A 23,025-nucleotide genomic window follows, 5' to 3' on the forward strand; every position below is an offset into this window, starting at 1 on the left:
ATAATCTCTCCTCTGGCAGGGCCGATTGTGAAGAATCCTGTTCCGCCAGAGAAAACAACTGTCACCTCAGACTTTTTCCCATTAGCTCCCTTCTCAGGAAGCCCTCCAAAAAAGCCAAAGCTCTTCTCCCTCAAAGTGCCAACCTTTAAAAAGAGCAAAGGTATGGAATGATTTTGATGTGTAGTCAGGAGAATTATTAGACACCAAATGAACAACCATTAAATTCATTTTTGTTCTTTTGTAATGTTTTCTTAATGTTTTTCCAGGAATGCCAGCCAGGCCTTACAAACCAGATGTTATCCAGCTTGCCAGTGGTGGAGCTCTGGTTTTTTGGAAGCCTGTGCAATGCAGTGATCCTGTCACATACTGCATACAGTATAGTCTCAGTGGTGAGAACTAAGAAGAAGTTACATCATGGTTCTTGTACTCTTGTGCATGACTGCACAGTGTGTATTTCTTATCCCATAATTAGGTTATTAATTATTATTAGGGATACATGAAGGACTGTTACTGTTGACAGCTTGATAGCCATGTTTTCAGACCTGCTAGCTAATGTTAACCTAGGTATTATAGGCATGTTCACATTAGGTTGATAAAAATACTGAAAATTTGTTTAATCGAAAAACAATGTCACTGTTTTTTTTATTTTTATTATTATTCTCCTGTGTTACCAGGTGATGAGTGGAAAATGTTGTCAGAGAATGTAACAGATAGTTGTTACCTTGCTAATGCGCTTCCTAGAGGACCTGGCTATGTGTTCCGTGTGGCCTGCATCACCAAAACCGGGTCAGGACCTTTCAGTGATCCTTCACCCCAAGCTTTTATGACCATGCCATACGAAGGTAAAAAGAAAATAAGGTTTCCAACTCTTTTCTGTCATTTTTAGATTCATATTGTTGTTGTAATAGACTGTATTTTATTTACTCTGCAGACCCTCACATTCCTCTGACCCTGACGGAATCTACCGGGTCCAAGATCACTGTACCAGGAGGGCTTGGTTCAGAGAGGTCCTACAGCTTCCTGTCTGAGATCAACAGGTTCTTTAAACACACTGGATTACTGCTTATTGAATACAATACACAGATAAGGCACAATACACACCTACCAGGCATAACTCAATGGCCATCGATTAGAAATATCATTATGATCTCCCGCCTAATATTGTGTTTGTCCCCTTTTGCTGCTAAAACAGTCTTGCATTCGATGCCCTTCGATTATTAACAACATTAACTTCTTCAGCAATTTGAGCTACAGGAGCTCGTCTGTTGGATCGGACCACACTAGCCAGCTTCCGCTCTCTATGTTCATCAATGAGCCTTGGCCGCCCATGACCCTGTCTTCGGTTCACTGCTGTTCCTTCCTTGGATCACTTTTGATAGATACTGAACACTGCAGACTGACCACTGCAAACATCCCACAAGATGTTTCTTCGTCGTCTAGCTATCAAAATCTGGCCCTTGTCAAACTCATTCAAAATTCTTACTCTTGCCCATTTTTCCTGCTTCTAACACGTCAAAAGACAAAATATTCACTTGTGGCTCCTTCACTTATGTTTTTGCGAAACGTGTGCTTGTTTGTTATAGAGGCCGATTCAGTGTGGTGACTCAGTGTGAAGACAGCAGGAGCTTGCAGACTCTTGCAGCCAAGCTGACTCCGTATGCGCCTGAGCAGAGGCAGCTGGTGCTGAGGGAGTACCAGGTACTACGTAGGCTCAGCCACCCGAATCTCGTCCACCTCCATGCTGCCATCCTCACACCCTCCTGCCTGGTGCTCATTGAGGAGCTTTGCTCCGGACGAGAACTCCTCTACAACCTCGCTGAGAGGTTAGAACCCTCTATCCTACTTCAAAGAAACTCCGGTGTCAGTCACATATCATGGAATGTGAAACTTTAATTTATTCCAAAATGGGCTGGATTTATTCACGCACGTAAAAATATTTATTAAAAGCTTCTTTCTTTTCACAGTTTTATTTACACTATTATCATAATAGGCTGTATATTACATATTTGGAGAAAAACTGTAGTTCGTTGTAAAATCAGACATATAACCAATATATATATATATATATATATATATATACATACACATTGGAACTCACTTATCTCGACCTCGGTTAACTTGACAACCCTATTAAGTCGACGTTTTTGAAGTGGAACCGCAAAATTCTCACTTTGTCTAAGCATTTTTTAATCGGTTATGTAAACTTTTTTATGTCGCCGAACCCTGATATCTCGAGCACAAGGTGGGAAATTTTGCCATTTAACGTCAGTTATCTCTAACGTCGCTGTGCAGCCGCAGAAGAACTCGCGAAAGTGGCGGAAAAATCAAGTCTTACAGCTGCTACAGGTGTTCAGAGAAAGCGGCCGAGAAAGCACCAACGTGGCAGGTGGATTCCTGACAGTTAACAAACATGTAATGTATGTATTTTTATAGCATGCCCTCATCAAACAAATTCTCATTTATTAACGCACATCATGTACGTAAAGAAATTTCAGGCACGTTAGTATATTGCTGCCATATTGATTTTAGTTGATCTCGATCATCGGTTACCTTGATGCTTTTTGGCAACCCCCTAGGACATCGACATAACCGGGTTCCACTGTATATATATAGATATAGATATAGATATAGATAGATAGATAGAGAGAGAGAGAGAGAGAGAGAGAGAGAGAGAGTGAGAGAGAGAGAGAGAAAGAGAGAAAGATTTTGAGCCAATACAGCCTTGGTATTTTCATTGCATTTTATTAGTGTGTAGATGCAGTAGGTGTTGTGTGTTTCTGTGCTGCAGGGATGTGTATTCAGAGCTGCAGGTATGTGAGCTGTTAACACAGCTCCTGAGTGGTGTGGATTACCTGCATAGATGCCACGTCCTTCACCTCGACCTCCGTTCCGATAACGTTCTTGTGACCGAGCGCAACGTGGTGAAGATCGTGGACCTGGGCTCTGCTCAGTTTTTCACTCCAGGCCATGCCCTTAACATTGAGCACATCAAAAAGATGTCAGAGAGCAAAGGTGACACAAAGCATTGTATTTGAAACAAATTAGTACCTGCTCTCACGTATGTTATAGCCGTTTTGAACAGGTACCTTCACCTTAAATCTGAATTAAACAAAACTCTGTGCATTCATTGGCTTGGCTTCTGTCACTATTGTTGCTATTAATTTTAAATAGATGCCATTTAATAGAAAATAAATGAATTGGATAATAAATCAACATATATTGCTATAACATGATGGGCAGAATGCTGATAAATAATGAACCAAACAGCACTAAATGTTAGTTCCAGGATTAACATCTAGCCTAAAATTAGCAGCATTACATTATGTGTGTGTGATTTATATAGGATGTTTTCTCTGTATATGTGTGTGTTCTGTATGCAGGTTACATTGTCCTTCCTAAAGCTCCTGAGATCTTACAAGGTCACGGTGTTGGACCTGCCACGGATATCTGGGCTCTTGGTGTTCTAGCCTTTATCATGTACGAGAGTGAATTTCTCTTATTTATTTATATACACCGATCAGGCATAACATTATGACATTATAACAATTTGACCGGTGAGCGAATAACACTGATTATCTCTGCATCATGGCACCTGTAAGTGGGTGGGATTTATTAGGCAGCAAGTGAACATTTTGTCCTTGTGTTGACATGCATGTTAGAAGCAGAAAAAATGGGCGAGCGTAAGGATTTGAGTGAGTTTGATAAGGGACAAATTGTGACGGCTAAACGACTGGGTCAGAGCATCTCCAAAACTGCAGCTCTTGTGGGCTTATCCTGCTCTGCAGTGGTCAGAATCTTTTCAAAGTGGTCCAAGGAGGGAACAGTGGTGAACCGGCGACAGGGTAATGGGTGACTGAGGCTCATTGATGCACGTGTGGAGTAAAGGTGAAAAAGTTAATGATTTTAATGCTCGACGTTTTAGGACTGTTTTTGCAGCAAAGTGGGGACCAACACAATATTAGGCAGGTGGTCATAAAGTTATGCGTAATCAGTGGTCTTAAACTTATGCCTGGTCGTTTTTTATTTATTTATTTATTTATTTATTTATTTATTTATTTTTATGCCTGCCTATCTATCTATCTATCTATCTATCTATCTATCTATCTATCTATCTATCTATCTATCTATCTATCTATCTATCTATCTATCTATCTATCTATCTATCTATCTATCTATCTATCTATCTCAAGTGAATCATTCAGTCTTACAATATGAATAATCTTCCATCTTTTAACAACAGTGTAGAATTTAAAAATATAATTTCTTTTGTTTTCTTAATTGTGGTAGAGAGTTTATTCAAATATGAAATGTGAAAATGTCCCCTGACTAGTGTTTATTCCTTATGGTAGATCTTAAGGTGAAGAACAAATGTAAAGGTCACACTTACATGAAGGTTGTGAACAGCAATTTTACTGAAATTGACAGTAATGACGTTCTTATGTCCTCACCTCGTCTTCCTGCGCTCAGGTTGAGTGGCGACAGTCCGTTCCACTCAGAGTTCCACTGGGAAAGAGACCGGAATGTTCGTAAGGGTAAGATCCAGTTTGGCCTCTGCTACCCCGGTCTCTCTGAGGGAGCCATCAACTTCTTGAAGAGCACTTTGAACTGCAAGGCCAGGTATATTCTCAGCTTTATCATCAGCTACTCACTCAATAGGAAATGTTCAATCCACCAGAGCTGAGAAAGAGAGAGTTCAGGTTATGGATCACTTGAGCTGCTGCAGTTTGGAGGTGCTAAATATGCGGTAGAGTTTTCTCTCAGCATAATTTATTATACATGAGAGAAAACCTAAATCTCCTTATTATTGATGTTTATATTATTAAAATTATTCATACAGTGATTTTGTATTTTGATATACATGTTTATATTATTATTAAGATTCAACTAGAAGATTCCTGAATCAATTTTAAAAGCTATTGGATGTCCGCAGACATCAGGCATTTAATTTTTATCGGACCCAGAATTAAACCCTGAGACACACAATGTGATAATAAACTGCAATAATATTTAAAAAGTGAGTCACCAATCTAAATAACTGAATCATGTTTGTTTTGTTTTGTTCATTCCTCCAGGGAAAGACCGTCGGCTGCAGAGTGTCTACAGAACCCCTGGTTACGAGGGGGAAAAGGAGAACAGTCCAAGCCCACAGCCTTGATGTTCTGTTTCTCCACTGACAAACTGCAGGCCTTTTTGAAACAGCATGAGCTAAAACGCGAGCGTGCTCGCACCAGAGTCACACTGCCGCTTAGTTAAAGGTTTAAATAAAAATATTTTACCAGAGTTCCTGGTTGCTATGAAAAGAATGTTGGTATTATTATTGTTATTAATTTGGTCAGCATTGATGAGAGTAAAGACTTTTAAAGGTAAAAATTTATTTGAATGAGTCAGGTGAATATAATTAATAAACTTTCTGCATGTACCGTTTAACGAATGAGCGTTGCAAAAAACAATAAAGGCGGCTACAGTGGTGCAAATGATTAAGTGTCATATAAACGGTCATATAAACAAGACCTGGATGATTGCAGTGAATCTGTCTTAAATTTGTTATTGTGTGACTGTAATTGCATTATTATGAGATCAAATCTATTTAATTAGATACTGTTTAATAATTAGATAATCTATATAATTATAATTTTGCATGACAACTTGTCTGTTCTCTTTGTTCATGAACTTTAAAACAATGTCATGCACAAATTTTAGTTTTCATCTTTGGTTTACTGTACGGTCGAATTACTTTATATTTATTTTATTCATTAGAATGTTGGATGAATTTTCAGATTTTGGGAACATGCATGCGGTTCGGTTTGTCTTTCGTGTAAGAGGATGATAATGATGATGCTCTCTGAATGTAACTAACTAAAGAAATAAAGTTAATTGAAATCATTGTCAGGATTTTAGTTATAAAAGTTTACACCAAAATATTATTTGTAAATCAATTTTAATGCAAGTCCAAACATGAAATATTTGCTTGTTTGGTGTGTAACTGGAGGCATGACTCCTAAGGCTTGTGCCGACAACAACTAACACGATCTTATACCCTCCAGTTCTGATACCGTGGAACCAATATATCTGGCCTGTGAAATAATTATATATTTCTATTGTAACTGGTAAAGTTTGACTCTGTGGACACGGATTCCACACAGCACAGTTTCCACACGTCATCCCTGAAACGATGCTCCATCTCTGCTTACAGGCTCTTGAATGCTTTGCGGGTTTTGAAGTACATATTTGTGTGAGCAATGTTCTCTGTTATGAAGATGAACAAATTAACTTTTGGGTCTTTGAACAAGGCTCCTAACACCTTAACTGCCCAGTTGCATAAATTAAATAATTATAAGTAACTCTGAAAAAGAGTTGCCACAAAACTGAGCTCAAAACATGAATAAGACAAGAAACTATAGCAAGCCTCATGCTTAGGCAAATGTGTATAATATACTGATTGTGGTTTCTGAGTCAGTGTTATAAAGGTCTTTACAACATAATCAACTGTGATGAGTCGACTCTTCGAATGGTTCGATTCATTTCAAACGTATTGAGTGCAGACGTGCACATATAGGCTGATTTTATTTATGTTTTTATTTTTACGTGGGTAATTTTACTTTACAATTAATGCGTTTGGTTTTAGTAACTGCTCAACTTTTCAGGAAAATTGAATTTCAACATTTGAGTTGTTTGTGAGTCGTACACCTGAATCAGGTGTGTATGTCAGCATTATAAAGAAAATGTCAATAAATCTTCATAATAAAACAAAACACGGGAACAAAATAATATAAATGCAATATTCTTTTTGTTAATGCAAAAAAATAAAAAAATAAATAAAATAAAATAAAAAAATTATATATATATATAATTCATGATACAGTTTTGAGTCATTTGGTAGCGGAAAGATTCGACTCTTAGCGGTTAAGCCAGATATGTGGGTGCCTCATTCCAGGAATCAGTTGGTTTAAAAACACACATTTAATTACGTTTTTATAAATTCACTTTTTTTTTATCATTTAATAGTAAATCTGGTGTGAAATATGAAAATTAATTTCTCACGATTTCCGATCAGGCGAATGCAAAATCTTCCAATGGGGTCCTCAGGACGCAGGATGTGTTTGAGGATGTTGCGTCACAGCACTAACCAGGTTTAGTTAGCCTGTATTTAGCCTGTTAGCATTGTATATACCAAAAACAACGACCGTGATAATAATAGAAATTATTGTGTTTACTGTTAAAAAGTAACAATACACAGGTAAGCTGCAGATTCGTCCTTATTTTCTAATAATAAATACACTCCTCAGTCTTAAGAAGAATACAAAAATAAACTAGCATTTCCCGCCGATTAGCCTTCGAGCTAAGCACGTAGGTTCTAAGTAGTAGTGGGTCGCGTTGATTCCTATGGGCTGCTACGGTCCTGTTTATTACGACGTAATGAATGTATAATTATTAAGTTCCATTTTTATTAAGCTGAATCATTTAAAAAAAATACTTATAAACCGCGGTTCTGTTTATTGTAATAAAATTAGACTGTGTGTTGTTAATGGACACATTCATACTACTGTACTAGACAGTAGGCAATGGCGGTTGCTATAGTTACTGCAAATGGCGGACTGTGTAGTATGGAAGTATGGATGGGTTAGAAATTCAGCACTCTATTTTATTTGCTTATATTTGTTGTTTGGTTTTAATTTGATATTTTTTTATGTTTTATAGGTTTGTTAATTTTGTTTTGGTTTACATTTGTACAATTTATTATTTAAATCTATACTGGCATGATGATGATGATGATGATTGTTTTTATTACCATGCACTTAAGTAAAAGTAGAGATGCATATGACTCCAGTAAAAGTGCTCCCTTTAAATTGCTAATTGAATAAATGTACAAAGGTATTTGACTTCAAATGTACTTGATTTATTATGGCTATAATGTCATTATCATTTTCGTCACTAGACTCAGTTTATGTGAAAAGACTCTGATGTTACTCTTAGCACGCCGATCTAATAATAGAATGTTATTAATGAGTGAAACACTGATTGATTTAAATTAAAATGATCATGATCCCCAAAATTCTTTTTCAACTACTGTTGCTGTTGAAGTGATGCTGAACTGTAGGTTCAAATCGCCTGATTGGTGGCTTGCTGCGTGTTTGACCAGTTTGTATCCACTCATAAATTAAAAGGAACGACTGATTTTTCCAAATGTAGTTGAGTAAAAAGTCACATATTTGAGTTTGAAATGTATTGAAGTTTAAGTCTCCCCAAATGGAAATCATTTCCATGAAAATAGAAGCTGCTTAAGTACAGTAACGAATTACATTTACTTACTTACAGTCCACCACTGTTATTGTTAATATGATTATAACAATGGCAAATCTTTTTATAGAAAGCTTTGTTTTTATATTTAGTTTTTTTTATCGATGTTGTATTTCCTTTTGTTCTATGTTTTTTTTTTTTGTATTGCATCTTGTTTTGTACTCTATAAATTTTTTTCCTTCTCTGCTGTACTACAGCTTCATCAGTGGAGAAAACCTAATACATCATCCTTATTATAATTTTCATTATTATCTTTTATTAATACCTTTCACAAAAAACTCTTCTTATTCTCTCTTCAAAACTTTTTAAAATGTTGTTTGTGTGTGTGTGTGTGTGTGTAGGGGATCATGGGGACCGGTGCTGATGTGAGAGACATTTTGGAGTTGGCAGGAGGAGACGCTGATTCAGGACCAATCAGCAAGAAGGACATCATCAACTCTGACAAGGTTTTACTTTCATATGTGCATGCTTACGCACGCATGCACGCGCACACACACACACACGCGCACACACACACACGTACACACACTGCATCATCATCACACACTTTTCTTTTTTCTCTTTGAAATGGTTCTGGCCTTCTTCTGATTACAGTTATTTTTCCACATTTATTTTATCCCCTTCTTCTTTTCTTTTTCCCCTTTGTTTTTTCCACATTCTTGTTTCCCTTCTTTTTTTCTCCTCAGCATTATTGTGTGTGTGTGTTTTAAGCTGTCGACCGATTCATACCGATGTTTTCCGTGTAGTCTGTTACTGGATCAGCTGAGAAGGTCTGCTGTCATTACAAGAGCGGCCTCTAGAGGCGAATCACTGATGCCACATGCTGTTTCTTTCTACACGCGAGCCGCGCGCTGCATGGAGAGCGCTATATTTATTATTTAAAATGTATTAATTATATAATTATTTTTTGTTAATTAGTATATTCATTTGCATTTTATGTAGCACATTTTCATGATTCAATACTTAAACATTTTTTTTTAATAAAGTTTAGTACTATTTAAAAAAAATTGTTATTTATTTTTATGCAGTTGATTGAATTTTTATCGCCAAGTAGGATTCAAACTATCTATCAGATAGTAGAATCGGTCAACCTTTAGTGTGTATATGTGTGTGTCAGATGAGTGTAATGTTCATGTGATCTGAAGATTGCACTCGTGTTTTACTTTTCGCTTGTTGTGTTTAGAAAAAGGTGAAGAAAAGCACAGAGACTCTGACGTTTAAGAGGCCTGAGGGAATGCACAGAGAAGTCTACGCTCTGCTCTACTCCGATAAAAAGTACTGACACACTTAGCACTCACCTTTCTGTCTTTTATTTCTTTCTCCAAAATACTAAAATAATTTTGGAAAAAAAAATGTATAACAGCAACAACAATAATATTTAATATGTATATATAATAATAAGTCATACTTTTTGCAGGCTTCTTTTTTTTTTTTTCTTTAATACATTTATAAATACAGAAAAAACAACACAAATTGCATGTGTAATTGTTAGGATTTTTGGATCTTTTTAAAATTCAATATAAGAAACATTATCAGTAAAAATAATGATTGATCTTTTGTGGTTTTATATGCCTCATTGCTTTTTTTATGAGAAATGTTAGGTATTATTTGATATATAATTTTTTCACTTTCTGTAATATTATGCTGAAATTTCAGATACACGTTGTAGCGAATGCTGCTGCTCTACCAGCATCATGGTCATTGTTATTATTTAAATTTGTATTGTGTGTGTGTGTGTGTATGTACAGGGATGCTCCCCCTCTGTTACCTAGCGACACCACGCAGGGTTACCGGACAGTGAAGGCCAAGCTGGGCTGTAAAAAGGTTCGTCCTTGGAAGTGGATGCCCTTCACCAACCCGGCTCGTAAAGACGGAGCCATCTTCCACCACTGGAGACGAGCGGTGGAGGAGGGCAAGGACTACCCCTTCGCTCGCTTTAATAAGGTGAAAGAGAGAGAGAGAGAGAGAGAGAGAGAGAGAGAGAGAGAGAGTGCACAATTGTGAACTCATGTATATGTGTGATGGGGTCTGCAGGTCCTGTTTTTTAAAGTTGCTGTGTGTGTGTGTGTGTGTGTGTGTGTGTGTGTGTGTGTGTGTGTGTGTGTGTGTGTGTGTGTGGATCAGACAGTACAGGTACCGGTGTACTCGGAGCAGGAATACCAGATGTACCTGCACGACGACGGCTGGACTAAATCCGAGACGGATCACCTTTTTGACCTTTGCAAGCGCTTTGACCTCCGATTCATCGTCATCCACGACCGCTACGACCACCAGCAGTACAGAGTAGCTACGCCCCTTTCTCGTACATCACACACAATTTTGTGACTCGGATATTTAATTCATTCATTTATATTAAATAATTTTTTTTTTGTGCACAAAAATCTAGATTTGTCTACTAAAATTATTAATTGTAAATGAAATCTTAATTAAGTCTTATTCATTCTATTAAAAAAAGTTTTCAACATTTGTTTGTTTAATTTGTCCCAAATATAAACATTTTTATAGTTATTTAAATTTTTCAGATTTTATAGATATTTTTTTATTATTATTTACAATTACATTATAAAATTTTTTTTTATTATTACATTTTTTATAATTTATGGTTAAACTTGTACAAACAAGAAAATTCTGGTGCTATTATAATAAATATATTTTAATTAATTTACATTTCTATAAAACTTTTATGTTCTGAAATTATTCTGCATTAAGCAATAAAACATTATATGAAATATGTCAGTACAAATAATAATAATGTTTCATGTATTATACAATTATTTTTATTCATTTTCATTTGTTGGTGTGTTTGTGGGTTACGGTTTTCTCTTTTCTCAGAAACGTTCTGTGGAGGATCTGAAAGAACGTTATTACAACATTTGCGGGAAGCTGACAAGGGTCCGCGCTCCGACCGGCACCGAGCCTAAAGTTTACATCTTCGATGCCGGACACGAGAGACGCAGGAAGGACCAGCTGGAGAGACTGTTTAACCGCACACCTGAACAGGTGAGACAGCAGTGATCAGGATCTGCCGAAATCCTTCTGCTGTTTGTCCTCTAGGGGGCAGCATGTGCAAATCATTCAGTGAAGTCAAAAACAGTGAAAACGCTGAGCTTCAGATACGTTACTACAGACTTGTACAGAAATGTTATGATTCAATAAGTATATATTTTTAATAAGTTTATCTGCAGTATTCTTGGTCACAAAACTGCTTTTTTGTAACCGTGCCGCAGGTGGCGGAAGAAGAGTACCTGATCCAGGAGCTTAGAAAGATTGAGACACGAAAGAAGGAAAGGGAGAAGAAAGCTCAGGACCTGCAGAAGCTGATAACGGCGGCCGACAGCACGACGGAGATGCGCAGGGGTGATCGCAAGGCCACAAAGAAGAAACCACCGCAGAAACGAGAGGCAGAGAAACCGGTAAAGAGTCATTATTATATATAAACTAGTATATACAGTAATCCCCCGCTTTACCACGGTTCGAAACCGCCTCCTAGTTCACGTGATGGGGAAACATGTCATGCTTCTCCATCCAGAGACATTCTATACATTTGTATAAATCCAGCTTTGCGAAAACAGTCTGGGGAAAGAACCGCCTGTGGCTGGGAAAAGTCAGGTGTCCCAATACTTTTGTGTATATAGTGTATGTGTATATGTACATGTTAGGGCTGTAGCTTAATACAAATCCATTCATTGAGAGAGGAAAGGTCTTCTAGTTAAGGCCATGCCCACTTAAAAGAAAAAAAGAAGTATATTCCAAAATGTGGCCTCACATGATAAGGCTTCTGTCTCATTCGTTTTTGTTTTGTTTTAAATTTTTTAACAAATTGATATTGGCAATATTATATATTAGATTTTGCATTAGTAAATGCTTTATTACTTAAAGTGGTTTTGAAAAGCAGTTCATGGTAGACATAATGACAGCAGCAGAACAAGAGAGCTCATCAGGGTGTTTACTGGTCCCCAGTAATTTATTGGTTTGCACTGACGACGATTGAAATAAATTTCCTCACTTCCTCCAGGCCGTACCTGAAACAGCAGGAATCAAATTCCCTGACTTTAAATCGGCCGGAGTGTCGCTGCGAAGCCAGAGGGTAAGTGCACTTTTATTTATTATATATATATATATATCTCACATGTCTGACTGCACTTTATTTATTTATTTATTTATTTATTTATTTATTATTTATGATGTGCATAAATATTCACCCCCATGATCTCAATATATTTAGAGTTGTTTCTACTTAAACACACAGCATCATGAAGGCAAAGGTGGTCAAAGTGAACCAATGACAAGGTTTTGTGAAAATTTCCCAAACATGAAATCCACTATTTAGATATTAATAGTAAAACAAAATGCAAGAATACAGCAGAGAGCACTATCTGGCAAAAAATAAGTGATTGGGTAAAGAGGGTGTTTGTCAGAAAAGCAAAGAAGATGCACACAAAACACACACAAACACATCTGCAAAAAAAGACAAAAACCTTTATTGTAAATTCAGGTGTTTATTTAGAGAGAATCAACATAGGTGTTGGCGATGTAATGCAAATATCATAGTACAATGCTTAAAGATGTTTGAAGAATACAGAGAAGATTTGGAAAAGGAAAGGGTTTGATTTGTTAATTTTTCTGTATAGGCAGTTTAGTTATTTTGAATATTTGAATATTCTTTATTAACTGCTTTTAAAAATATGGAAATAAGTCTTCATATCGGCTACTTCTTTACAGTTTGTAATTAAAGTATATTAATACAAATGAATCTTTTTTTGCTCTCCGTGACATCTCTATCAGAGCGTATTATATATTATATGTGACGTTATGTAGTTTACGCGGCTCAGCTCTATCCCGAAGTCTGTGTTAAACTCTGTACACAGCTCGAAGCGATTTCTCTCTGAGGTGGATGAATGAAACAGAGAGAGCGCTCTCGCAGCTTTCTCGCACCTCCTTCACTCTGGCTCTAATCTGATTAATCGGCACTGCTCTGCTCCCAGGCTCAGCCTATTCCTCATCCAGACTGATGGAGGCGCCTCGCTCTGTGTGGACTGCTTTTAGATCAGCGCTCCTTCGCCCGTGTGTGTGTGATGTGAAGCGGGCATTACGAGTGAACGATGACCTCATTTTTAGCTGGCTGCTCCTTGTCGTGTAGCCTTTAGCGCTAACGACCGCTCTACCACCTGACCTCATGGAATTCAGATCTGATCTATCACTTCTATTCGTCTTTTTAAGTGACGCGTCATGTTCACATGTACTCACACGAACATATATATATATATATTATATACAGAAGCGACTTTAATCTCATCCACGGACCTGAGCTGTAAATCAATCACTTTTATCTCGGTTTTATATATATAGATATAGTCAGTGAGACAGGAAGTGCAGAAATGCTGTGATTGTCCCGTTTTTGTCAGAGAAACAACATTAAGCTTTTTTCCTTCTGAATACCAAATCTGACAAGTTACAATTTGGGTTACTGCCTCGCAGTACTGTACTGTAATCCTCTGTGTTTTTTGTAAATTCTTAATTTACTTTTAAAGTTGAAAAATAGATCACAAATAGTTCTTTGTGTGTTTGTCCCTAGATGAAGTTACCGAGTTCTGTAGGACAGAAGAAGATCAAAGCCATTGAGCAAATCCTAACAGAGCAAGGAGTGGGTAAGTATTCACATGCTCGCATATTTTACGTACACACACACACACACACACACACACACACATTACAGACAGACAGACAGACAGACAGACAGACAGACAGACAGACAGACAGACAGACAGACAGACAGACAGACAGACAGACAGACAGACAGACAGATAGATAGATAGATAGATAGATAGATAGATAGATAGATAGATTCTTTATTTAATCCTTAGATTTAGAACATTTTTTCCCCTTCAAAGTTTGCTTTAAAATGTGCACTGTACAGGGGTTGAAAATGACGTTTACATAATTTATTACACTCAGTTATTAAAATCACAGTGAACATTTAGCATAAATCCGTAAAACAACTTAAAATTGCTGCAACAGTCTGTGGATGTTAAACTTCATTACAATATCATTTATATGTAGATAAATTATTTTTTTTCAAGTAAATCCAATTAGATGTTGGTTTGGTTAGAGAGTTTAATTGGTGTGTGTGTGTGTGTGTGTGTGTGTGTGTGTGTGTGTGTGTGTGTGTGTGTGTGTGTGTGTGTGTGTGTGTGTGTGTGTGTGTGTGTGTGTGTGTGTGTGTGTGTGTGTGTGTTGCAGACCTGAACCCCATGCCCACAGAAGAGATCGTGGCGATGTTTAACGAGCTGCGCAGCGACCTGGTCCTGGTGTACGAGCTGAAGCAGGCGCACAGTAACTGCGAGTACGAGCAGCAGATGCTGAGACACCGATACGACGCTCTACTCAAAGCCGGGGGCGTGGCCACACCCCACAGCGACGTCCCCACCGGGCCTGACTTGCAGAACTGGGCCGGAGTGGACGAAATCAAAACCGAACCCAAAGAACAGATCATTGATGTGGTTGGAGCGCCACTCACACCCAACTCGGTAACCCCCCCACACACAAACACACATAAAAAGGAGATTTCCAGCTGTTGCAGGACACAAAACTACTATCACATGCGATTTATTATCATTACACACTGTTCCACATGTTATCATGTTATTAAACACTTATTATATACTTTCAGTTATTACACTTATTTTTCTTCAATCCAATCAATATTATATTAATACTATTTAATACTATTACATCATATTATTACTTTGTGTTTCATTTATTTAACATTATTGTCCTTTTGCAGTCTATTACACAGTTTTTCTAATTAGTACACGATATCACACTATTAATATATTATCTACTAATTGACATTATTAAACTGTAGATAATACTTAAATGATTTAAGTTGTTACACACACACACTTTTTGTTACTAGTGTACACACTTTATTACACATTATACATTACAAAGTACAGTTACGTTATTAGTTATGATTATGCACTTATGCTCTTAGACGAGTTATTAGGTAGTTATTACATGTTTTAAATTGTATCTACTTTGTGCACACTTCGTGTTGTCGTCCCCCACACACACACACACAACTTAGCAGTGACACTGACGTGCGCACACACACAAGCATGCACCCACACACACCATCACCATCATAATCTATACCTTCATAATACCCTCTATGCTTTTCTGTACAGCGCAAACGCAGAGAGTCGGCCTCCAGCTCCTCCTCCGTGAAGAAGATAAAGAAACCATGACGTGGCTCACTTTCTCACAGAGACACAAAGACCTCGAGGACGTCCTCATGGCGATGTTCAGACCGGATGTCCGGATGTTCGTCAGGGCATCTGTCCAAACTGCAGCTTTTTTATTTGCATTTTTTAAGATCTGAACTGTTCTCTTTGCGAAGCCTTGCTGCTCCTTGTCGTCCTTATGTCCATCATCTTCTGCTCAAAAACAGCAAATGTGAATCACTTTAGAAAACTTACCGTTCAAGAACTGAAGGAAGAAAGAGGAGGTTTTTTTTTTCTCTTCTATATATAAATAAAACCCATATTAGTTTGGGTGTTACACTGTATGGTGCGTGTTGACGTCCTGCGACTTCCTGGTCTTTTCAAAACACTTGTCTCATTTTCACTCAGTTTTGATTCCTCCGTACAGGATGGAGAAAATGACTGCGAAAAAGGTCTGCCTGTGGCAACCTTGTCGAAAAACTGAGCTCCTGAGCAGCTGTAATAAACGTGCAGTATATTTTCTTTATATATTTAAATGTTTTTGATCATTTTTTTCTTGTAGTGCTTTCTACATTCTATTGATGTCCCAAACGCGCATTCACACGTCTTTTACTTTCATTCGGTGTGTGTGTGTGTGTGTGTGTGTGTGTGTGTGTCAGCGGCCTGTTTTTATAAAGGGTGATGAAAAAAAAAAAAGCATAGAGGGGGTAGAGTTGATTTCCTACACGTGAATCATACAATACGTTTACTCGTTCATAACGATTGCAGGGGAACGAAAGAAAAAGTGTCTCAAAAAAGGCAAACTTGAATGCTGACTGTTATTACATGTAATAATTGTGTAACTACAGTATAACGTTAAAAAGCTCCAGCATACTAGTGTGTAAATATCATGATATTTGAAGACATTTCAGTAACCCAGGGTCATTTAATAACCACAGCAGCCGGAAAATAGTGTTGCGTGACGAGTGTTTGCAAAAGTAAACAACATACAAAATTGTGCGATTTAACAATTCCGAAGACGCAACAGCTCGCAGGATACATTGTTGATTTCTCTGAAATTTGTTTCATCATGTTTCTTTTCGCTGTTTTTGCCCCAGTTCTGCACTGAGCTGCTGTGTGGTTTTACTTTAAAACACAAAACTGAATTAAAGTTGATGCGATCTTCATTTGTGTTCTGTAAATTCTTGAGCGTCTGCACACAAGTAAAACTACAGGTTGCATAAATGTGGTAACGCAAGACCTCGCACATGCAGAGCGGAAAAGAAATTTTATTTCTTTTTTTTGTGTGATATTCATGACAAAGCGCTAATAAAAACAGTTTGGTGATAGAACGATCATTTTTAGCTGCTAATGCATGATAAAAAAAAAAAAAAACAGGAACTTTCATTTAGTCTATCATTTAGTTTCCCTTTGTCGTTATAATAACCTCCAGTCTTCCTGGTAGATGTTCCACTAGATGTTGGAGTGCAGCTACAAGTGTGTTAGTCAGGTAGGTGAGGTGAGGAGACCTGGGGTGCAGTCAGAGTAAACATTCATCCCAAAAGTGTTCAGTAGGGTTGAGCTCAATGCTCTATAGCAGGAGATCTGTCACTCCAACCCATGTAAAGCATATCTTTAATTTTGGTCTCCTTATTTAAGTGAAAGGAAAATATAACACTATTGCATCTAAAGACACCCTTTACAACTGTGTGCCTCCAACTATGTGGTACAAGTTTGGTAAAGAACCACAGATGGCTAGACATTTCAGGTGTCACAATACTTTGGCCATATAGTGTATATATACTAAAAAAAAAGCTATTTGTGTGTTTGATAAATAAAAAACATTAGTAAATATTTAAACACTTTGGGAATATGGTGTTCTAGGAAACTGATCAGTGGCAGGGTGTGGACAACAACAGTTTTTCCTAAACATGGACATTTGCATCTTATTTGCTCAGATGGTCAAAAATCATGATCTTGTTTCAAAATTATGATTTCTGTTTAAACAAGAATCCACATCCTTGTGATAAATTCAATATATTATGGGATTGAATTAATTATAGAGACTATGCCAATCTCTTCACAGGCATGTATTTAAAAAACAAAACAAAAATTGATCTAGAAGTTGATTGGAGACGCCTAACTTGCTAACAGCTAGGCAAAAAAAGAAATTTCGTTCCAGCTGAGTTGAAAGCAGTGCTCCGTCTTTTCCTGGTCACTCGTGTCTCGATTGTCGAGGACGACAGCTCACTTTCTCATTGCAACTTCATTACCCTGACGACAAAGCAACTATCGCAGCGCCACAGACACGACGAGGCGTTCAGAGTTCAGATTTTCTCCTGACGATGAAAGTATGGGTGCGTTTACGGTTAGAGCTGACTGGATTTGATCGCTCGGGGTTTATACATTTTTAATATAATTCATGAGGTTTATAAATGCAGCACAATGATGTCAGTTTGAGTATATACATATTCAGTAGAGGAATAAAATACACTCCACTTCCTGTCTGCCTTGAACTGCCTGCAATTTAAAAATAAATACATAAAAAAATATATTTAAAATATATACAAATAAAATAGAATAAATTCATGCAATAGATATTTTTGTAATATATTGATTACATTGAGTATTGGGGAAAAAATCGGTTTAAATTAAATTAAATATATGAAGAAATTAAATACAGTAATCCCCCGTTTATTGCGGTGGCTACGTTCCAAAACCGTGATAAACGAAAAAACCGCGATAAACGGAGGCCACCCCAAAAATGCTTTTTTTTTCATTGTTTAAGCCGTAAATCATCCTTCCACACACTTTAAACACACACACAAAACATTTGCAACAATGAATTTTGTGTAACTTGGTAGAAATACAGTACACTGTATCACAATTCTAGTGAGTATATGTGCTGTACAGTATACAGTTCTGTAGTAGCGTAGCCTATGCCTCGTTTCTCTGCTTGTTTATTTATTGAAGTGTGTGTTAAATTAAATACACGTCACCGCATTCTTTACTTTCTGTGCTGTACTGTACTAACATTTTACTTCATTTTATAATTAATAATTATATATTTATTAATACATTTCATTATTTCAACATAAAAATCAACCAAACTAATGAGTTATAAATGCAATTTCGCAATAAACCAGGGGCGCCAGATTCGAACCGCGGTAAAGTGGGGGATTACTGTAGTTTACATGAGTTAGATCCCATTTGTGTACTACAGCTGTGTGTGTATATATATATATATATATATATATATATATATATATATATATATATATATATATATATATATATGTGTGTGTGTGTGTGTGTGTGTGTGTGTGTGTGTGTGTGTGTGTGTGTGTGTGTGTGTGTGTGTTTTCCATTTGATATTTAATTTTCTATTTAATTTAATTACTTTGGTTTGAAAGAGGCAGATGTTGTGGACAGGGGGGAATGGAGAAGGATGATCCGCTGTGGCGAACCCTAATGGGAGCAACACAAATGTCTTCATTCCTTCCGTCCTTCATTTATTCACTCCCTCGGTATGGAATTGTCCGTTTTTTTTAAAAGACAAATACATAAAACACAAAACATTGTACATTCAAATGCAAAAGAATCCATATCACTAGACTGTGGTAAAAACGTTGGCGATGACGGGAAGTGTGCAACACTAAATCCGGTATGGACTGAGTAGCCGCAGTGACACTGTGCTCAAAGTGTGAGGTGAAGTTTAATCCAATTTCTGATGTAATGTGGTCACACACTGCCGCAAACTTTATTTGCGTTAATTATAAATGTAATCATTTAACGTCTTTTTGTAAATACATTTGCTGTCGTGTAAGTATACATGGCTTTGCTCCGAACGTCAGGGCTGAAAAGACTAAACAAGAGATCCTTGTTGTGTTTATATTTCATGTTAAGAATTGGCTCGTAAATCCAGCAGTGTGATGTATGGGGGCGCTTGTCTTCACAGTAAATTGTGTGTCATTTCTCTCTTGACAAAACAGTGGAAAGACCCTTCTTCTTTCTTGCTCTTTCTCTCTCTCTCTCTCTCTCTCTCTCTCTCTCTCTCTCTCTCTCTCTCTCTCTCTCTCTCTCTCTGTATCACTCTTTCATCAAATTCAGTTCAGTGTAAAATCAGCTTGATTGGAATGAATTATAAATTACAGCTGTTTCCAATTCATGGAGTCAGAGAAAAAAAACATACAACTAAAAATGATGCTTGGATTCTGTCTCTTTTTTGTCTCTTCTGTCTGTCTGTCTGTCTGTCTGTCTGTCTGTCTGTCTGTCTGTCTGTCTGTCTCTCTCTCTCTCTCTCTCTCTCTCTCTCTCTCTCTCTCTCTCTCTCTCTCTCTCTCTCTTCTCTCTCTCTCTCAATACATTCGATCCCCGTGCCTCATCTGTTACTGTAAAAGTGACTGTATTTTACTGAATGTATTGATTTGGCCCAAAAGTATCGCATTTCGATTACAGCCACCTGAATTAAACCTCGAGTCCAAATCTCACATTTGCTCACCCTCACACATCCTCCTGTTTTTCAAAAGAAAAAATCAGTTGAAACCTGTGAAAAAAAATTCCTATTTGTCGGTGGATATTTGCTGAACATCATGATATCAACATCAGCACATCTTTTCTGAGAACATTTCAAGCATTGTGATGTTTTCTACGGTTGCTTTGAAGCAAAACAATGAATAAACGAGAGAAATAATTCGATAAAAAACAACAGAATCATTAAAAAGAAGCCTAATAAAGAAATAATCGAATATAAGAATGAGGTGAATAGAGAGAAAGAAAAAAGAAAAACTGTTCTAATAAAAATGGAAACAGAAAAGGAACAAGTGCAAAAGAAAAGCACGCATAATTAGCAACAAAGTTTATTAAAAATTAAATAAAAATTAAGAAATTAAGGAACAAATATTGGACAGCATTGCAAGATATGGAAAGAAAGAAACAAAAAAATGGAGAGAGATGAATTAATATAACTGAAAAAATTTAAATAAAGAATTCAAAATATATTTTGTTTCATTTTTGTTCAAACTGATTTTAAATAAAGTTTTAACTCTGTGATTTTGGACAGTTTAGTACAGTAAAATATTAAAAAGAAAAGGATTAAGAGTGATAGAGAGAGAGAGAGAGAGAGAGAGAGAGAGAGAGAGAGAGAGAGGGATTTAGGTCTTGTGTGTAGCAGCTGCCGATTGAACATCGTCCACATCCTCGGATGTAAAATGTGTTGTGTGGGACGGCGTGAGCATGTGGCTGCTCACGTGTAAATGATAAAGATGTCTGAAGGAGCATTGCATGGTCGTGCGTAAGGGAACGGAAAGACGGGAAGGAAAGACGAGGCAGGACACTTTATTATCCAGGGGGAGATGCGACGGCACGAGACGGAGAGAGAGATCTCTATCAGATGCGCTCGAGCAGAGGGGGGCCTGTTAATCACGGCCTAAGAGGGGTGAAGGGTGTTTATCATAATTGAAGTCTTTCCCTGGGCTAATTGCAGCGATGCGTCACTGTCCCACGTCCTCACCGCCGAACCGCGATGATGGAGTGAGCGTGTGAGATTTCGCCACGGAGCAAGAGTTAAATATGGGCTCCGTCTCTTTACTGCGCAAAAAAAAAAATAAAATAAAAAACGCCTTCAGGTTTCCATCACAGTACAGTGAGGAAGATGATGATGAGCACGATGATGATAATTCAATAAACCTCCGGGCGTAAAATAATAAATCCAGGTTCAGGTTTGCGGAGATGTTCATGACGGGCCGTGGGGTCACGAGAGTGGAAAATGAGCTTTAAATTTAAACCCAGAGTCTCCTTGATGTACGCCGGAGTTCGGTGCGGAGTTCAGGACGTTCCCCGAGCGCCGAAACTGAGCCGTGAGGAACGAGAGGGAGTGGAGAGCATTTCATCAGATTTTACACTAAAAGGGTGACAGGCTGAGGTTCTCATCTCGCACACCAGACAGGGGACACAGTGAAGACTGGTTTGTCCTTGTGACCTCAAAAACTAACAAAAAGGTAGGATGAAAATAATGTTTGAGGGGAGAAAAAAAACGAAGCATAAAAAAACATGACCACCTGCCCAATATTGTGTTGGTCCGCTTTTGCTGCAGAAACAGTTCTGACCCATCGCGTATTAACAGCAGTTTGCGCTGTTGGAGCACGTCTGTTGGATCAGACCACACGGACCAGCCTTCGCTAGTCACGTGCATCAATTAGCCTCGGCCGTCCATGACCCTGTCGCCGGTTCGCCACTGTTCCTTCCTTGGACCACTTTTGATAGATACTGAGCACTGCAGACTGAGAACATCCCACGTCTTTGAAACGTTTACATCATTCAAATCTTTTGTAGACATAAAAGGGTTTTACGTCTTCATTTACAAGAAACTTCATCACTACACGCTGTTCAATGCACATACTAAACCTGTTGTCTGCCATCTTGATTAACGGCCTCTGGACCGGACCGGTACATGTGCGCCACCTATCATTAATAGGACACACTAGCCACTTACTACTGCGTGTTTTACCGCCATTTTTATACCTGTAAAACGAAAAGTCCCGGTTTAACTTAAATGAGAGAAATAAACAATATAAAGATCAAGTGCATGAAAAGATTTTTTTAAAGAAGAAATAGGGATAAGGAAAGAGTTAGGAAAAAGAATGATGAAATAAAAAAAAGGAAAAAAAATGCATAAAAATAGATACTTGAAAAATTAAAAATTAAATTAAAAGATCGAAATTATTAAATTGAGAAATACAAATAAGAAAAAAAAATTGAAGAAAGGACATTTTTGCTTATTGTTTTAAATCAAATTGGCATTGAAGAGCGTTTGCATGTGAACTGATTAAAGATGAAGAAGAAGAATTAAACAAGAAAGAAAGACCAATGAAAAGAACAGAAGGCGGGAAAATTGTGTTCACCGCTCTTGAGGGCTAAACAGATACATGCTAATCTTATCGTTGCGTGGAATCCAAGCAAACATGTCCATGCTGTATGGATGGGAGGGGCTTTCTCGCTGTCTCCTGTCAATCACAGTCACACTGACCAATAGTGTGTCTGTAAACTCATGTCCTCCATCACTGTTACATTGCAATGTGATGCTTCAGAAACAGCAGTTTACAAACATGGAGAGAAGATGGAACTTGTGATAGATGTCACAGTTGATATTTGGTGTAATGAGACAAGAGATGAATAGTGTGTTAAAACTGTGAAAATTGATTTCTTCCGCATTCCCTGAAGATCAGAAAGACAGACAGATCGAAATGTAGGAGACACGTTGGAGAAAGTTTTGTCCTCAGGCCCTGCAGACAGTGATACAGTGGGATGGAGGAACAGCGAGACAGACAGAGGAACAGTGCAGGTTGATTAAGCTGGGATTCATCAAGTCTCCTGGGTGGGGTGTCTTCCACTTCACTCCTCAGGACACCTTCATTTAGCAGACATGGACGTGGAGGAAGGAGAAGCTCCTTTTTTTCTCTCAGATATGAGTTTATTTTGTGTTTGAGTTTCTTTGCATGACACTGTGATGGTTAGATAAAATTTC

At 37.6% G+C, this 23,025-nt stretch overlaps 2 protein-coding genes and 1 long non-coding RNA gene across 6 annotated transcripts in view; 2 read left to right on the forward strand and 1 right to left on the reverse strand.

Annotated features, from left to right (window-relative positions):
- Nucleotides 1-5,312, forward strand: part of obscna (obscurin, cytoskeletal calmodulin and titin-interacting RhoGEF a) — a 55,351-nt gene extending 50,039 nt beyond the window's left edge. For 3 of the 4 annotated variants that reach the window (XM_083554839.1, XM_083554840.1, XM_083554842.1), the window contains 9 exons: nt 20-160; nt 267-389; nt 675-842; nt 932-1,037; nt 1,584-1,823; nt 2,789-3,012; nt 3,381-3,477; nt 4,468-4,617; nt 5,073-5,312. In XM_083554839.1, the coding sequence (XP_083410965.1) occupies nt 20-160; nt 267-389; nt 675-842; nt 932-1,037; nt 1,584-1,823; nt 2,789-3,012; nt 3,381-3,477; nt 4,468-4,617; nt 5,073-5,253 (1,430 nt within the window). In that variant the 3' untranslated portion in view covers nt 5,254-5,312. The remainder of the gene's footprint in view (nt 1-19; nt 161-266; nt 390-674; nt 843-931; nt 1,038-1,583; nt 1,824-2,788; nt 3,013-3,380; nt 3,478-4,467; nt 4,618-5,072) is intronic. The other variant, XM_083554841.1, reaches the window with a different exon arrangement.
- On the reverse strand, nt 2,844-7,163 carry LOC310733696. The gene is made up of 3 exons (XR_014535862.1): nt 7,042-7,163; nt 4,449-4,677; nt 2,844-2,972 (listed from the first exon to the last, which is right to left on the reverse strand). It is a non-coding gene; the product is annotated as an uncharacterized lncRNA (long non-coding RNA).
- dmap1 (DNA methyltransferase 1 associated protein 1) lies at nt 7,089-16,687 on the forward strand. The gene is made up of 11 exons (XM_083555012.1): nt 7,089-7,237; nt 8,640-8,744; nt 9,482-9,573; nt 10,047-10,242; nt 10,423-10,581; nt 11,131-11,298; nt 11,526-11,711; nt 12,314-12,385; nt 13,874-13,946; nt 14,539-14,825; nt 15,486-16,687. Exons 2-11 carry the CDS (start codon nt 8,646-8,648, stop codon nt 15,543-15,545), a joined length of 1,392 nt encoding a protein of 463 aa, XP_083411138.1. The 5' UTR covers nt 7,089-7,237; nt 8,640-8,645; the 3' UTR covers nt 15,546-16,687.
- Nucleotides 16,688-23,025: the final 6,338 nt, after the last annotated feature.

This window comes from Silurus aristotelis (genome assembly GCF_946808225.1).
Source record: "Silurus aristotelis genome assembly, chromosome: 11".
Classification (NCBI taxonomy): domain Eukaryota; kingdom Metazoa; phylum Chordata; class Actinopteri; order Siluriformes; family Siluridae; genus Silurus; species Silurus aristotelis.

Coding starts and splice junctions, on each gene's coding strand:
- dmap1 (XM_083555012.1), top strand. CDS start 8,646: ATGGGGACCGGTGCTGATGTGAGAGACATTTTGGAGTTGGCAGGAGGA. Junction 9,574..10,046: donor CTGCTCTACTCCGATAAAAA/GTACTGACACAC, acceptor GTGTATGTACAG/GGATGCTCCCCCTCTGTTAC. Junction 10,582..11,130: donor ACGACCACCAGCAGTACAGA/GTAGCTACGCCC, acceptor CTCTTTTCTCAG/AAACGTTCTGTGGAGGATCT.